This window comes from Bidens hawaiensis, unplaced genomic scaffold (assembly GCF_021521415.1).
Source record: "Bidens hawaiensis isolate Kalapana, Puna unplaced genomic scaffold, B.hawaiensis_p1.1 tig00019559_1, whole genome shotgun sequence".
Classification (NCBI taxonomy): domain Eukaryota; kingdom Viridiplantae; phylum Streptophyta; class Magnoliopsida; order Asterales; family Asteraceae; genus Bidens; species Bidens hawaiensis.
In genome coordinates, this window is record NW_027492972.1 from 215,167 (window position 1) to 233,747 (window position 18,581).

At 36.8% G+C, this 18,581-nt stretch overlaps 2 protein-coding genes across 2 annotated transcripts; both read right to left on the reverse strand.

Moving 5' to 3' along the window:
• Nucleotides 1–5,114: 5,114 nt before the first annotated feature.
• LOC143558624 (uncharacterized) lies at nucleotides 5,115–7,513 on the reverse strand. Its single transcript, XM_077047433.1, has one exon. The coding sequence runs from the start codon at nucleotides 7,394–7,396 to the stop codon at nucleotides 5,324–5,326; it is 2,073 nt and encodes a 690-aa protein (XP_076903548.1). The 5' UTR covers nucleotides 7,397–7,513; the 3' UTR covers nucleotides 5,115–5,323.
• A 2,195-nt stretch (nucleotides 7,514–9,708) lies between these two features.
• Nucleotides 9,709–15,228, reverse strand: LOC143558625 (ABC transporter G family member 25-like). Its single transcript, XM_077047434.1, has 2 exons — nucleotides 14,032–15,228; nucleotides 9,709–10,992 (listed from the first exon to the last, which is right to left on the reverse strand). The coding sequence occupies exons 1-2, from the start codon at nucleotides 14,918–14,920 to the stop codon at nucleotides 9,980–9,982; spliced, it is 1,902 nt and encodes a 633-aa protein (XP_076903549.1). The 5' UTR covers nucleotides 14,921–15,228; the 3' UTR covers nucleotides 9,709–9,979.
• Nucleotides 15,229–18,581: the final 3,353 nt, after the last annotated feature.

Below are 18,581 nucleotides of genomic sequence, written 5' to 3' on the forward strand. Positions count from 1 at the left end.
GCGAACCAACAAATCAGTTTTTAAGAAAGGCATAAAACCAAACCATTGGTTTCTATTAGGGTTTGGTTATTTCAATATGAATCAGTTTCATGCACACAGTTTCATGCACACCCGTAGACTATAAAGCATCAAAATTCATATAACCCACCAGTGAATGGGATATCACAAGATAGACCGGACATGATAAAAACCAGATAAATAGCCCATCATACTAATAAGTAATAACCTAATAAGTTATTCAACACATGAAACCTCAACGCAAGTAAGCACATTCAAATGCCCTTCACTCATCTACATTTACTCTCATTTAGTGATTTCTAATTGATCATTACATCCATCACATTTACTCACATTAAAGTTAGGTCACCGAGACACACACTTATGACGAGGCTATCGGTGATTTGTCTTTTGTTGTATGTTGGTTAGTCCAATTTGTGTCAAAGTCCGGGCCTACCACTTATCCTAGATTGGTCATCGTTCACCCACTCACTGGCTCGTAGTCCAATGCATCATCTTGGCTGGCTGAATCATTTCATATGTAATCATCAACTTTCATGACCATAATACATGATGAATGTGCTTTTAGTGGAATGATGGTTGTCCAATAACTGTGGTAGAAGGTATGGATGGTAGGCCCAAAAACTAATAATAATTAAAACATTAAAATTGTACATCTTCCACGAGTTGTATTCCTTAAGAGGAACCGATGTAATGATTTTTGAAAAGGTGTCAAAAGTGATGTATAACGGGCCCTTAACTCCATTTGTACCCATTATAAGGTGGCCCATTTCTATCACACTTGCTGACTTGCTTATCTAGTTGGTACTTATTGCCTTATTGGACGTACTTATTTAATTTCATAGAAGCAAGTGTAACATTTTGATCTGATGCAGATATGTTTCCCACCACCAGCACATGTGTGAGTGAAGGAGAAAACAAGCCAAAAAAAAGTAATCAAACAAAACAAATAAACATGAAGTGTGGCAATATGGCAATCTAACACCAAGGTTTTTAAAAAAATGAGTTGATATTTGATTAAAAAATTGTGTAGTCGTTCATTGGGCAAACTTAAATTCGTATAACGAATCAATTTAGGCCATTGAATTATATGAGTCAACTCGGGTCATCTTAGTCCCGGCAGGTCAATTTGGGCCGACTCAAATTATAGGTCACTCTTAAAATGGGTGCAAATGTACCAACACTACCTATGAATCTATCATCATTTTCAATCACCATCCCTACTAGTCATTATCGACACCACCATTATTGTCAATGCCGCCGCCCCCCACCGCCACTGTCACACCCCGATCAAAGGCGGCGGAACATGCCGGGGTGCAACGATTGCTCATAAGCGCATGACACTATTTAAAGCGACAATATTTAACAAACTCATTTCATTTCACAACATCGAAAATGTCACATAACGAAATATTCATAAGTCAAATACAACAAAATATAACAAAATATAGCAAATCAAATATTGTTCATTTTTGCTAATATCCTAACGGTATTTGTGACGTTTTCTTCACCAAACTCCAAAATAACCTAGATGCAAACCTGTAACATTTCATAAAATAAAGTTTATCAACACAAAGGTTGGTGAGCAATTCATAAGTTTGAACAATAGATATATAGTATGAAAAGCCACAAAACTAGTATACAAAACCATAAATAATAGCTATAAACTTGGATAAATTGACAATCGCAAATAGAATTACGTTAGCGCCACCTAGCTACAAGGGATTGCCAAGTAGTCTAGGATTTAATAGAATATCGTTAATTTCATTACGTTAACGACACCTTGCTACAAGGGGATGCCAAGTAGTCTAGGATTTATAGATTCCACCAACCGAAAGCGATAAACACATTGGCATATAAGCATAGAACACCAAATCGAGCAATTATCAAGTAAAGTATACAACAACGTTTGTGGTTTAAGACTCAAGTATAAAGCATTTGATTTGAATAAGTATGAAATGTCACCCCAAAACAAAAGATAGAAAACGGGGTATGAAGTTACTCACGTTCAAGTATAAAACTTGATCGGTAAAAGATGAATAACTGGATGGATGAAGTTTAACGAGCAAGGCCTAAATGACAATAAAATCTTGGATTTAGAATGGTTGTCTTGAAGATCTTTAAATAAATAATTGTTGCAAAAAGAAAACAATTAAAGTTCAAGGTTTAAAATGTAACTATTTAAGAATTTATAATAACAATCCTTTAAAAATGTAAGTTTGCTCGAAACCGGGTTAAAGTATCTAACCTTAATATTTACTTAACCAATGTTAAGTAATAAGGTGGGAAAAATGCTAAAATGCAAGTTCCTTTGGGACAAAGATACTAAAACGGGTCTTTAACGAGTGTTCGGGTTGTCGGTTCGGGTCTTGACAAATGGTCAAACCCAAAGTCAACTTTCCAACATATTAATTGTTATGAGACAACTCATTAAAATATACTAACACTTAACCAAGTATGTAGATCTATTGTTTAGAGCTAACAACACACGTTAAGCGAGTGTTCGGTTTTGTCGGTCCAAACTATGTGATGAGATCAAGTTGGATCCAACAATTCCAAGTACTTAAGAAAATAATTAAAATCAGTTTGTAAACTGTTTTTAAAGAAATATACAAGTCTTGATAGCTAAAAACACACTTGTGTGTCTTAAGCGAGTAAAAGTCGGTATAGTTCGGTTTGGTTCGGTCTCCATCTCACAAATAGTTCATAGATGGTTTATACGTGCCCAAATATCATAGAACTTGTATATTGGTTTATAAATGAAGAAAACTTAAATTTTACAACTAAAAAGTTAACTACAAGTCTTTTAAGCAAAAGTTTCGGTTTAGTTCGGTTTTCATCTCCCAACGAGTTCATAGATGGATTCTATATGCTTAATATCAAAGAACTTGTAAAAATGATTTTTGAAACTCAAATCTTGCAATAAACATGTTTAAACAACTATTTTAGCAAAACTAGTAAACAAAAGTTCGGTTTCCGGTTTGGACTAGTTTCGGTTAAACCGAGGTTAGTCTTATACAAACCCACACCATGGAACTTGTAAATAAGATGAACAAACTAAAACGGTTAGAAGTTAGTTATAAGTGATATGTATAATAAGTTATGTGTGTGTATATATATATCAAGAACACGAAGTCCTCCATGAAGCCTTGCCTTATGACATTCGAAACTTAACCAACCGGAGTCGGTGAAGTAACAAATAAAGGAAACAAGGGGTGTGTATTATATATATGTTGTACCACCATATTCAAGTGTTAGTAATATTAGATGAACAAGTTAAAATGAAAGACTATAGTTAGTTGACCTTAAGAAATAAAAATAACAAAATATTGAAGATGAATACTTGGATTTGAGAGAGATTTTGGAGAAGATGAACAACCAAAATGGTGTATGGAGCCTTGCTTTTATAATGGTAAGAGTATGGTTGATACAAATAGGGTAAAGATGCATGTGATGGTTGAATTGGTTAAACAAGTTTTTGGTAAATGACAATAATAGTCCCCAAAGTTTGGTTTAAGTCATTTTAAGGAGTTTTAAGGACCAAAAAGAATGTTTTTAAGACCCAACAAGTGTAAAACAATATTCTAACAAAAAATCCATCATTTTGATTATATCATAAGCTTTGGTTTACAAACTTGGTCGGTTTACATGATAAACGAATACAAAAACGAATACAAACGAGACCCGAAATTGGCGAATGTCACTGCCACCGTCACCATCATTAGCACCATCACAACAGAAGCTATGCCACCAACGCCGTTGCGTCTCCATAATCATTTAGGGGTGTCAATCGTGTCGGGTTGGTGGGTTTCAGTTTGGCGTGTTGAGATTATTCAACCCTAACCTGACCCATATGTTTGTTCGTGTCATGTCGTGTCGACCCATTTAAATTCGTGTCGTGTTTGGGTCAACCCATTTTACGTTTATTTACAAATATGAGTAATACCTAGTGGCTTGGTAATAAATTAAACAATTAATTGATTTTATTCATATAAAACATTTTAATAATTTGTGAAAGATGTAAATGTTTTTGAGTTTTTATATCTCATTTCCGATTAACAAATTTAGGTTCACATATTTTGCTCAAGATAAGAACAAACGAATGAAAAAAATCTGAGAGTAGACGATTCTACTAAAAATTTATAAATGTTGGTAGTGAAGAATAGATGAAAATAGTTTAAAAAGAATTTATTTATACTTTTAAAAGTTAATAGACATATGAAAAATTAAAATTCAAAGTATTTAACATTAGAAATTAAAACTTTTTCTCTTTAAAATAAAAATATTAACTTCACTAAAATTCTTAAACGGGTTAACAAGTCAACGCAATTTTTAACGGGTCGGGTTCGGGTTGACCCAATTTTTTAGACGGGTCGGGTTCAGGTTGACTTGTTTAAGAAAAAAAGATCGTATCAGCCGACTCAAAACCTATATTTTTTTTTCGTGTCGGGTTTCGGATCGTGTTAGGAACATGATTGTCGTCCCCACCGCAATGTCACCTTCACTGTCTCTGTTACATCAATATTAGCCACCTCCATCGGTTACCACGAGTCGTTACAGTTGTCTTTAAAATATAGCCTATGAAGTATGAACCCATTTTATTACCTTTTTCTCCCTTAAACTTGCTATTTTCAGCCCAAGCTCGTCTTGGCAGGAATTCATTTTGGCATGAACAGAATTTATACGTTGTAAAATCGAATCTATACGTTTTAAAACCGACCCATTTGACTTGAAAACATTTCGCTTAAAACGCGTTTTGACCCCAACCCCTTTCCCCGAACCTGCTTAGATCCATTTACCTTGCCTGACCAGACCTCCCAACCTGTCAGTTTTGTGGCTTAAGTAGATATATTATCTCTAGAGATATTGACTAAACACAAGATGTCAAAAGAATTTTTATCACAGACCTGCTGACCTGCATATGTAATTGCACATACCCTTAAAATGTATACCACAATTATTACACAATAATCACTAGCATTGAGCTCAAGAAACCTGGAGTTTGATAAACTAAAGTCTAAACAATCAAACCCACAGCATATTAAAGAATATGACATTACATTAGTGGTACCTCGTGTTAGTGACCAACGTTCTTCAGTAGCCTTTGTCGACACACGAACTACTAATTACACGTGTAACATGAAACACATTTTATTGTACAATCAATCATCGATGGACACGTTAATTACATATGTGTAACACAACACAACACAGATTTTGTTGTACAACCAAGCATCGATGGATATATTATTTGTGCCTTATGATCCATATCTATATCTTCTATATTCTATAATAAGCAAACAATTTAACCGCCACATTGGATCTTAGCCTCATCAAGTCCATTAGTTACCGCAAGCCAGTGACAATCCTCAAACGAGCATTTTTCCTCATATATCGACCACTCCACGTTCTTTGGCGACATATATTTGGGACCCCAGCTCGGGGTCCCGTCTTCATAAGAATTATGGGTCAATCTGGTCAACTCCGAACCATCCAGTTTCATGGTAAATATGTCACCATATGGTTGATAGTGATGCGGATTAGATATCGGCTCAGCTGAAACAGCTGCATAGTCTGAAGTGAATACAATGTGCGTCCCGTCTGGATTGAACCACGGGTGGTTCGTACGTCCGGCTGAGCCACTATGGATCAAGTGTCGCAACCCCGTTCCATTCGGGTGAATCATATACAACCCAAAACTTCCTGAACCTGGACTATGACGGTCCGACGCAAATGCAATCCAGTCCCCATCCGGAGACCAATTACACATCGTGTCCGACCATCGCCCGTTAGTCAATTGGGTTATCCCACCCTTCTCACCTTCAACAGCATTCATGATGTACAAGTTTTTATTACCCGACCGACCCGACCTGAAAACAACCCATTTCCCATCGGGTGAAACCGATGGAAACGCGTTGTTTTGTCCCCCAACCGTGAGTTTTGTAAAACTCGGTTCATTGACATCAACTTCTACCGAGTATATATCAACATCCGTGTCCACACTCGCAAATGTGGGCCCGACGCTCGTGTAGATCACACCTTTACGTTTAGGGTCCCAAGCGGTTGAAAAAGCAGTAACATCCGGAGATATCTCTCGAATACCCGACCCGTCACTGTTAACCACATAAAGACCCGGTAACCGAACATAAGCGATCCGACTCCCGTCGGGTGAAAACGAAGGGAACGACCCGTCAATCCTAAACAAAGAAATGTCGGGTTTCAGAGTTTTAATATTCTCAAGAAGCAGATCATTTTTAACTATCTTCCCATTGTTCCCAGCCCCTCTACATTTATGATACCCGACCCGAGACGAGTCGGGTGATATAAACGGGTTGTAATGATGGGCGTCCGGAGCAACCAATCGGGTCAACTCCTTAAACTCACCCGATACAACATCGTATAGCTCTATATGTCGATAATCCGAATCGGGTCTCCTGGTCGCCACGGCAATAATATTTTTCTTGGTTAACGAAGCAGCCGGGGTGAACGAGTGAAGACCTGGTGGAGTGACTCGCCGAGTCACCACCGATTCAACCGAAAAAGGCTTTCCTCGCGGCAAAACCACCACGTAAACACTCCACCACCCATCGTCACCTCTCCGATGAAAATAAAACACCGAGTCATCAACCCAACTCGGCCACCCACCATGCTCCACCACCTTGACCCGACCCGACCCGTTTTGCGTCAAGAAAACATAAATATCCGTATCAAGCTCCTCCACCTCTCCACCCCAACCTTTTTCACCGGAAGAAGCCACCGCCGTCCATAAACCTGACGGAGACACCGCCGGACTGTAATCAGCTACTCCTTCAGGAGTCAACCGCTGAGTCAACCCGGTTGTTAACTGAGTCGAGTAAACCGCAGCCCAACTCGTCCGACCCACACCCGTATCCTCATGAGTCGAGACATATATCAATAAATCACCCACCAAACTCGGCCTGTCCTTCATCGACACCCGTTCACCACTGCCACCCACAAGTATCCGTTGAGAACGAGTTGACTCAGTGAACTCGGTTTCAAGTATAGAACGTTTTCCGGTGCGGTCAAGACCAGAAACTGAAACTGTATCGAGATATATGGATGATGATCCGTTACGTTCAGTGACGTAAACGAGGTTAAAGTTAACGGTGGAATCAGTAACTGGGTTTTGATTAACGGAAGAGATGAAGTGGCCGTTAAAGTTAACGGAGTTGCCGTCGGTGAGTTGGATTTCATGGCTAATGGTGGTGGTGTCGAGTGGGAGTGAGAATATGTCGAAGGCGTATCTTGATCGGCCTAGTGTTGTGAATATTATGCTGGTTGCAGCAGGGGTGGTTGATGATACTGGTTTAGTGATTAAGATGACGGAGAAGATGAAGATGATGATTATTGAGTTCATGATTGGGTTGACTGATGAGTGATGACTGTGTGAATGAAGTCTTGTTTTTTTTTTTTAATTATGGGTTGGTTATCTTCATATTAGAATCATAGAATGGACGTTTCTGGTCCAAAAAAATGTTATAAACTAACGGTTGTTTGTAACCGTTTGAAATGTTTTAAAATGGATAAGTGAGAAAATTGTTTAAATGAAACTTATATAAAGCATAAATATAAATATCTAAGACTAACGCAAACCGGGTGACAACTTGAAGGGGAGTTAAGAGGCACCGGTAGAGCGTTACAGAGACGTGGAGGGACGGGATGTTAGCATGGTAGTGTGTGAAGGGGATGAGGGGGAGGCGTTAATATGAGCTAACAACGTTGGTGGATGTGGCTTCGACGTGGGTGGTAGGTAATGTATGGGTGGTTCTCCGTTACACATGGTATAACAATATACATTAATTGTTTCTTAATGTTATAAGATATTGTTAAAGTTTAATGAGGATTTAACTTTTCGTTAGTGATGACTTAAAATGGGTGAGGTGAGAAAAGGTCGTGTAGTTATATTAAATTACAACATAATAACTAGTGATACATTTGAGTCTCTTGTCTCAGATATTGTTTTCAGTTAGATCGGATTTGTTATTCAAAAGGAGGTTGTCGCACAGCTTGTTACCCACTTACCTGTCATTTTATTGTAATTTGATTCTTTTATAAAATTATAATAGTGAATTTATTTAACCAGTGATACCAAGACTTATTAAGATTATATGAAATTATAATACTGAACTTATTTAACTAGTGACACCAAGACATATTAAGATTCTATCGACCCACTAAACAAGATTGATTTGGTTCTCTAAATCCGGAGAAATGGAATTTATGATTTAGTTTTAACCCAATTCAATATTAAGTTTTGGTTGCAATTTGCAAAACTAAACTTTAAAAAAGCTTATTATCTTAGGATGTGTCTGCGGCCCATAAGCTTCTAGCACAACTATCTTCAATTAAAGTAGTAAGCCTGTCACCCAATAACTTGACCGAATGTTCCCTTAAAATTACATAAATCTTATCAAGCATGTTGGAAGCATTTCCTTCAAAATCATCTTTTCTTAGGATACAAACAGCCATGGGTGCATTTGCTAAAGTATAAGAATCTACTAACGTCACATTTAGATAAGTATTGTCCCCATACATTAATGGCACATCTTCCACTATCATTGCAATTCTAAAACATGAGGCATCTAAAGAACCCATCAATGACAATTCATAAAATCATGCATCTAAAGAAACCTATATTGAATCTTGAAATTGTCGTGTTATGGCGCAAAGCAGAAGCAAGAAAATTAAACAAAGAAATAACTCTCAAGTAAGAAGAAATTTAATATATTTATAAATGCTTAAAACATACATTGATGTTTCTATAAACGGGTGTTCTAAATTTGACAGGAAGTTACAAAATAGTGATAAAATACTTGAAGTTAAGACATTAAATCAGACACCATAAACGAGAGAGGCTAAATTTAGAAAAGATTGAAGATAACGACAATTGCAGAAAAGGTCTTGTTTTGTGAAATGGGAGCCCTAATGATCAAATTTTGGTTTGATAGTTAGGTCAAACCGCCTATGGTCCCATAACTCCACTCATAACCCAAGTTATGTCCTATTTAAGGGTTTAACATGTTATGTCATGTTTTTCCCTATCAAGCTAATTCATATAAAAGTCTATTAGCTCTTTTATAAGCTTCTCATCGTATTCAAAGGGAAAAGATGTGTTTTATTAATTGCCCGTTAACTGGACTAGTCAAAGCATATTAGTTAATGCAGTCACAAATTTCTTATTAACATATGGTCTTTGCATCATAAGTAAGAAAATTTGTCCTCCTTACCCATTCCATCCATTTTGGAGTCCAATTGTGAAGCTTTTGTGTATTCTTCATTTGCAAAAATGCCTTAAATTATTACGTCAAGAGTAAAATCCCTGAGACAAATTAAAGTGTTTTTATAGATATGTATATTTTAGCACACATCTGGTGCTAAACTTTTTTAGTTATGCTTTGTGTTGACACAAAGAAATGAATTAGAGTTTTGAACGAATTTCCCAAGTAGGTGTTACATATGTATACGTGTTGCTAAAAAATCCATAGATCTAGAGATGGACCCAAGAAACAGTGCGGATACAGAAGACACATGTTTCGTCTAAGTGGTGGTGTAGTGTCGAATCTCATCTTTCTATGCCAGGAGCAACACCATCACAAAACAACTCATTTGATAGTAACTATTGCTAGTCTTATAGTAGTGCATGTTGTAGCATATATGCCAAACACTAATTCACTATGCTATGTTCCTTACGAATTTTACAAAAGCGAATATCTCCAATCATGTAAATAATAAGTACTACCAATAATGCATTCAAACAAAAAAAAAACCATTTCTTTCTGTCATCATCAAACAAAGACATTTATAAATAGAATAGATTCGATCTTTACAAACATTTATTCAAGTACTTTTTCTTGAATCCGTCACTGGCGACATATTGTCGCATTCATCCTACTACTATGCCAATATCGTGTCACAAAACACCGTTACAGTCACAACTAGCTCATGCCTTGATTCGCCTAAGAGCAAGGTAAGCCAATAATCTATAACCAAAGAACATAATAAGCAAAATACTTATGCACGTACTCGTCGATAATTGACCTTCAATATCATCTTCAATAAACTTGCAACTTGCATGTTTATTATGATGTTGAAAACAACCCAACATATACCATATGTCTCGTCCTTGACCATATTGGACACGGATTAGTAACCGGTAGCTGTAAAACGTTGATGAAACGTATTTCATCCAAGCCATGAAACCCGGGACTTTATGCACGTAATACCCTCCAGTTAAAACGAATGCAAGCATGGTCACGGTTACTACCGTGGACGCTTGTTTAGCATCCATTATAATCGCCCCAACTGCGAACCCGAGTCCTTGTGAAACAAGAACATATGCTAGCAAGATCAACACGGTCAAGATGAATGCACAGAGTTCGGGTTTTAACCCACACATCCAATAAGTGATGGAGATAAACATGGTGGGTAAAATGAGTTCCAAAGGCGCGTCTCCAACAATTCGAGCCATAAAGTATGAGGAAAGTGAGTACATCCCTGATGCACGTTCTTTCATGAAAACCGCACGGTCTTGTGGGAACGCAAACACTGCGTTGAATGACGGGAATACGCCCCAAAAGATCGAAAAGAAGAATAATAAACCGAGCCGATCTTGAATATCCCGGAAATCCGAATGCCACCACATGAAACCCGACAACAACGAGGCTGCCATAACTTGGAATACCCGAAGAGGGTTGAAAGTCTCGTGTTTCCTTTCTTTTAAACTTCTATGCATGAGCACGACGAATTGGTGAAACCACGTCGTGACACTGCTTGCGCATTTACATATCCTATGGTTTTTCTGTTCTTTATTCTTTACAAATGTATGATCTTTAAACCGTGTGTCTAAACACGCTTCCTTAACTTTTGGCGCGAGCATATCATTGTAGGAAGATATTAAAGTCTGCTTTATGTTCGGTCTTTCTTTGTCGGATGTCGTGTCGTGTTGCCAAACACCTGGTTAGCACGAAATGAATCGAATTAGCACCAACGTTCAATCATCATAGTTGTACACATCAAATTATATCTGGCACAAATCATTTAAGTTGAAGATGATGTGTGAAAAAAGAATCAAAAGATAAAAGAAAAGTTGTTGCACTCAAAATAGTAGCTAATGGAGTAAACGACAACGTCCCACTATGAGCCACTTTATCATCTTCCTTTAATGGTATTATTGACCCTCACGTAACATGTGAGTGCCCTAAAAAGCTTTCCTTGTATATCAAATTTTAAAATGGAAAATATTAAACTTAGGATTAACCAATGACTCAATTGGTTAGGTGTCATAAACAAGACGGTTGAACTAAAGACCTGGGACCGGCCCAAAGGGAGGGCGGCATTGTAACCCGACAAATCACCCCCAACCCACTATAGTAGGCGACAAGACAAACACATGCCCCCCCCCGGTCGTCGTCCAACTTATCCGGGAGGGGGGGGTGAGTTTCCCTCTTATCGGCCAGTATTTGCCACCAATGCCACCAACTACACTCTGTATAAGAGGCTCATAATTGTTAAAAAGAAATTATACATATATATTTTCCCGTTAGTGGTTTTGTTTTTCTTTCTTTTTTTATATATTATTTAAAAAACATTTTAGTAACTTTTTTTTTAATTTTAGTTTTCATTTATATTGAACATGGAAAATGCAACCCTATTGGTAAAATTGTCAAATAATTTATCGCATAATTAATAACGTGATTTTATGTCCCATTTTTTACTTCATCTCAAACCCCGAACCCCAAATTTCTAAAGAATTCTCGGAGATGACCCAACCCGAGCAATCCCATTTCAGAAGAAAAAAAAAGTTGTAGATAAAAAGATAAAACAAGAAAGTAATGTTGTTATACGTAAGCAATGTTGTCATATTCCTCTTATGACTTTATTTTTGTTTAATTTATCTTACAACAACTTATAAGCACTGATTATAAAACCAATTTGGTATCTAATCAAGTATCAAATTCCAATTCTAATTCCAATAGGATTTTATGTATTTAATTTAATACATTTTATTAAGAAAATTGGGATTTAAATCAATTTTTTTTCATATAATAAATATTAAAGAATCATAAAAAATGTTGCTTTCTCTAAAGTTTTTTAAAACGAAAAAGGTATGAAAAACTTTCTTTCCCACTACAAACATTTACAAAAAGATATTAAATACTTTGCTTTATTGGTGACATGTCCTATTGCTAGTTCACTTTGAGGGAAAGATCACATTTCAAAATCATGATAAAATTGGCTTTTGTGACAAAAACGTATATAATTTGATTCGGAATATATTTTATTCAAAATAATTATACCACTATTAGTTATTTATAAAGTTGCAGAAAATTAGGATAAATCAATAAATTAAATATATTTGGTTTTAAAACAAACTCTTCCTCACTCTTTACCCGACCCATAATTTACGAGGAGCCATAACGGAATTAGACCATTTAATTAGCGTGAAGTGTTTAAATTTGTTTGGCAACACTTTAAAACAATGTTATCAACCTAACTAGAAACAACCTACATAACGATTCAGTTGAGTACTTTTGGGTGATCAACCGGTTAGAAAAACGGACTAGATCTATGCTTGGATGAGCGATTATAAAATTCTCCGTATTTATTTCATGCTTCATATTTTGTATTTATTTCATGCTTCATATTTTGTTTAGATTGTAATTTCATATAAACTATAAAAGTAATTTTATAAAATTTTGAAAATTAAAATATATCCAGCCGACACGTTATTTTATGAGGGGTCTTACACTTTCTCTAAACATATTCAAAAGGAGTTGCGGCGCAGTTTATTGTCCGTTTACCCGTCTGTCTATTGTAAATTTGTAATTGGATCATTTTATTGCTTTTATAATGTTAATTTATAGCGATGTTCATCGAAATACTAGAACCCTAATGTGTTTCAAGTGGGGTTCACCTTTAGTCATGGTTGTAAAAATCCTGGCTAGGCATCTATTACTCATCGACTAATCCTGATTATTCATTAATTTTTACTTCACCAGTCGAATAATGACTAGCGATTACTATGACTTAGCCTCATCCCACCAGCCAACTAATAACTAGCTATTACTACAACTCTTTATTTAAGATAATAAAAAGGGTGGTTCGGTAATCGATGTAACTATCCTGATATTGTTACAAAATAAAAATCTAAATCTAGACGACTCTGGGAACCAACGAATCGATATAAATAGACACAAGCCGCAAATAAATTTTCCTTCCCGGATACACTGAACGAATACTACACATGTCCCGTTATCATACATCCACGTTCATACAATCCACAAGATCTGGCACTGGCCAGCCAACTTGATTAAGTACAATTTTGGATAATATGATATTAGATTTTACGTAATTTTAAATCAAAAATATTCACATAATCTCAAACTCTATCACGACCTTCTGACACAATCAACAAGTTGGTCCTCTACACTATAGCGGCCAAAGGTGACAGCCTCAAACTCTATTATAATGTTCCTAAAATATAATAAATTAAATAGGGTAGATATACCGTACGCTAATATCTTAACATACGAAAGGTACGCGAGAGGCTCAAAGACAAAAAACAAAGACAAAGGTGCTAAACACTCAACCAAACCCTAATACGCTCAGCCAAAAACCTAAAACGCTCAAAAACGTTTTCGTGAAAAATTGATCTATTAACCATCCGAAACTGTTTTTTTCGGTGAACCAATGATTAATTGGATATGTATTGACGATTCCAAAATATTTGGATGTAATTTCATGGATCGATTTCGTGAAAAAATGGATTTGCGTACGTATTGTACGTGAATTAAATGTATTATAGTATGGGATCTTTTCCCATTAAATATACTATATCTAACTTAATATTATTTCATTTGACGGGGACAAATGGTTGTTTAATGTTTAAGGATCCACGACAAAATAAACATAAATACAAATTAAATAAAAGTGAACACTAACATAACATAAAGTCAAAATAACAAAAGTCAACATGGTATAGATGAAACGTACCATTAGCAAGATCAAGCAAAAAGTCGGCAGGATTCATCGGAAAAGATGGTCGGAAACCAATAGTCTCAAAATATCTCATCGCTTCCGAGCCTTTACCAAAATAAATACACCGTCCTTCAGACAATACCTGTACCGAATCAAACATTTGAAACACCCTACTAGAAGGTTGGTGAACTGACGTCACAACCGTCTTTCCTTTCTGGTGGGCCAACCCTGCAAGGGTTGACACCAGCCGATGAGCCGCCGTCGAGTCCAGACCCGACGTCGGCTCATCCAGTATCAACAAACTCGGGTTCATTAACATCTCGTGTGCGATACTCACACGCTTGCGTTCCCCACCCGACACGCCCCGTATAAACGTGTTCCCGATTATCGTATTCTCGCATTTCGATAACCCGAGCTCGGATATAACTTTATCCGCGAGTTTTGTCTTCTCCCGACGAGATAAACTCGTCGGGAGACGAAGGAGTGCGCAGAATATCAAGGTTTCCCGCACCGTTAGGTGCGGGTACAGGACGTCGTCCTGCGTGACAAAACCGGTTCTTTTGAGAACCGATTTTGTCATTTTTCGACCGTTGGCTAGTACTGTCCCGGTAAAGTAATGTTCGGGTAACCTTCCGGCTAAAGCATTAAGAAGAGTTGATTTGCCACTTCCAGATGGACCCAAAACAGCCATAAGCTCACCCGGGTTGACCATGCCAGTGATCCCGTTCAAGATGGTTCGTTCTTGGATCACTGATGGCTCATGACCATCAGTGGCTCTATTAAACAGGTTATGAACAAGACCATTGTTGTTTTTCTCAATCTTGAGTTTGTAACATATGTTAACGAATTGGAGGTGGATGTTAATGTTAATGTTATTATTGGGTGGGTGAGTTTGTGGAGTCATGGTTTGTATTGTTGTAACGGTAGTAAGGGAAGTGGGAGAGGTGAGTAGTATTTAAGGAGATAGTGGCGGATGTTGACAGTGGTTTCCGACGTCAAAAGATGGTGACACGTTAGGGGTGGGGGTACGTGGAGGGTGCAGGTGGAAGGGTGTTTAGGTTCAATGGCTCATTCGCATTTACTTAAAAAGTTGGAACCAACTGCTCAATAGTCAATTATATATGCTCTCTTTTTAGTACATCAAGTGTTACATCTTTATTTGGTTGGTGGGTAAATCCGTTTTTTATTTGTTTATACATGTGTTATGTTTCCGGGTGCATGGTGTTGAAATGAAACATATTTATGTGTCGATATGTAAGTCTTTTTTTCTTAAAAACTCTTAAGAGTATCTTAATGTGTTTCGTATGTTCAAAAATGATGTGTGAAAGAGAGAAGAAAGAAAGGGCGTAAAATGTTCGGAAAATATGAAGAAGGCGAGGGATGGAGCAAATAGGAGAGAAAAAGAGAGTAGAGGCGAATGTGAAGTGAGTGATGGGCGATGACATAATGATGTCCTAAGGTTGAAAATTTTCTTATAAACCTTCTCTAGGATTGGGATTATCCTTGAAGATTTTGACTTATTAATTCTTTTGTTGGGCCTTTTCTAGTATTCTGTCGTCTTTTGTATTTGTTTGATTTCTTTCGTATGTTTATGTTAGCCTTCTCTAATTTTTGTGTATGGCATCACTCACCAATCCTTCTTCGGTCTATTAAGGTGGTGCTGTGGATACAAGATGTCTCGACAACAAGCTAAGGAGGGTGGTGCAAAGGTGGTGGGTTGTGCTTTCTCGTCATCTCAAACCGCCACATCAACCCTTCATGCTAAGTCTACCTCTCGCTTCAATTTTCATGTTTTGTTTCTTCTCATCTCCTTCCACACCACCATCTCCACTTCTGACGTCATGCATTTTCACCCTTATGGCGTCCCATCCTACACCACCCTACTCCCCTCGATCACCCTTATGGGTTTTTGAAATAATAAATTATCAATTTTATTTTCTAATAGACTATCATGACAGTTAGACTTCCCGTCCCTTTATTTGATTAGTCCTATCTTTAAAGTACATTTTTTCAACATATTCACATTCATTTATAAAAACCTTTGCATGAAACTAAATCAAATAATTTTTAAACGTTCAATCAAGGTTTGGCAATATCCTCGTCCAAGGTTTTAGCTTAGATATAAAGTAAACGTATAAGCTTATAAACCTTACATCAAACAAGCTTAGTGGCTAGTTATGTGGCAAAGCTACAACTTTTAACGGTAAAAAGCGGAACTTTTACGTTAATTAAGACACCGGGTCTTATTTCTTGACGGTGGAGTAACACTTAGGGAAGAACTTGGGAATGCATATCGAGAGAGACTGAGAGGGGGGGGGGGGGGGGAGGGGCGAGAATGCTTCACAGAACCCTTCATGCACACTATTTATAGGTTAGTCACGGTCCTTTAGCTGAACTCTATGGGTGCCAGTAGCGATCTGCTATTGTTTGACGTTAATTTGTCAGCGGCCATGTGTCATTTTCTAGCAATTCATGTCAAGTTTTCAAATAGCGGATTGCTAAGAAAAAAGATAACGATCCACTGCCAACTTATGAGTTATCCTAGACGTGTCAACGCCATGTTACGTCCTTATCCGCCTATAGTGAACCACTAAGCATACGGTGGTGTTTCGCTAAACACTATTTTTACATTTTTTTAATGAAAAACACTCACAAATTTATTTATCATTGCTCTCGTAATTCACTTCCTAACCCGAGATTTGTCTATGTGAAATTTTAGGTCTTTCCCGTCTAAATTATCATGTTTTAACCCTAGCATAGCATATAAATTAAAGGAAAGAAGATTGAGATGATTTAGGCACATAAAGAGAATACAAGATACTGATCCTGACATTGCTGCAGAGGGGATGAGGAGTATAGGTAGACCCAAATTGACTTGGGATGAAACTATTAAGCATGATTTGATACACATGCACCTCTCTAAGGATATGTTTAATTGGTTGATGATATGATTTCTTGGAGACGTGTGATTAAGGTTAAATACTTTTAGGGGTTCGGCGTAGTTTTTTTTTGGGTTAGAAATATGTCTTATGGTTGTAACTTAACGTACTTAGTACTCTTTATTATTGTTAATTATTATTATTATATTTTTATTTATTTATTTGTTTTTATTTTTAATATTATATATTTTTATTTATTTATTTCTTTGTGTTTATTTTTATTTTTACTTATATATTTCTTATTATTTTTTTAGCAATAACTATTACACATGTTTAAAAGTTTCTACTCTATAGTCTCTATATTTCTTTGTGTTTATTTTTATTTTTACTTATATATTTCTTACGCCCTGCTTGCGGTGCGCACATATAATGTATATATGTGTGAACCCTTGGGTGGGCAAAAGTAAAATTGCACTAATTTTGACGTTATTTTACTAATCACGTGAAAATAACGTTAAAAGTGGCGGAAGGTTAATCAGGCATCATGTGGTGGCGTTGATAGCCGAAAGACAAGGGCACATGCACCAATCTGCCGGTGTCCCGATGATTGAGTGTTATGTGTCTTATGTCCAAGGCTTGATTCAAAACTACTATCGAGCCGGGGGTCTCACCGGAAGCAGCCTCTCTACCCCTATGGGATAGAGGTAAGGCTGTCTACATCTTACCCTCCTCAGACCCTACCATAGCATTGCTATTGGTGGGATATACTGAGTACGATGATGATGATGATGATGATGATGACTCTATAGTCTACTTGCTTTACTATTATGTTATTCGTTTTGGAGCCGGGGGTGTCTCGTTGGAAGCAACCTCTTTATCCTAGGGATAGACCGGTAGAGTAAAGGTTTGCCTATATCCCATCTCCCCATACTCGCTTTGACTATTTTAAGAATTACTAGGTATGGTTGTTGTTGTAACGCATGTTATGAAATCAACGCTAGGGTCGAGGTGTAATATCTTTCCATATTTTCACCTTTAACTTTGGGCTTGAAAATTACAAGTCCCTATACTTACTGTTTGAGCCCCCACCCCAACCCCCCAATACTAAAGTTTCTTATCACTAGTTTCTTCATTTTCAAGACAATGACGTGGTGGTAACAATGAAGGGGTCCTCAGTTGAGACATGAGAAGGGACTTGCTGTTTGGTAGGGGTCGAGGGACTGTTAGTGAAACTGACCCGATGGACTTGCTGTTTGGTAGGGGACGTTAGGGAATCATCAAACTATATATTAGAACACTAATCATATAAAAAAGAATTTCAACACACACAAGTTTAAAGGATCTTGTTTTTTTAGAACCGTTATGAGTTGAGAGAACTTTAAGAAACACACATAAAACATGTAAAAATATTTGTTTTTATTTTTAAAAATTTGGAAGAGCTTCTACGAACTTTTTTGTAACATATTCGATAAAAAAGCGTGTAAAAAGCATCGACATAATTTTTTTTTAAAAAAAGACAAAAACCGCCCATTTCAGCACGTTTCATATGTAACACCCTATGTAAGAATGAAAGTAAGATATATATATAACATGTGAAAACAGTAATTTTTGTCGATTAAATTTTCTTTTCTCATGGTTTTTTCTTATTAACCATAAACGCTCCTAAAGGTTTATAGAATCTCTCCA

What these genes read in the sequence shown, in the direction of transcription:
- LOC143558624 (XM_077047433.1), bottom strand. Translation starts at nt 7,396, where the DNA reads ATGAACTCAATAATCATCATCTTCATCTTCTCCGTCATCTTAATCACT.
- LOC143558625 (XM_077047434.1), bottom strand. Translation starts at nt 14,920, where the DNA reads ATGACTCCACAAACTCACCCACCCAATAATAACATTAACATTAACATC. An exon ending in TTTGCTTGATCTTGCTAATG is followed by an intron (nt 10,993 to 14,031) that starts GTACGTTTCATC and finishes CGTGCTAACCAG; the next exon opens with GTGTTTGGCAACACGACACG.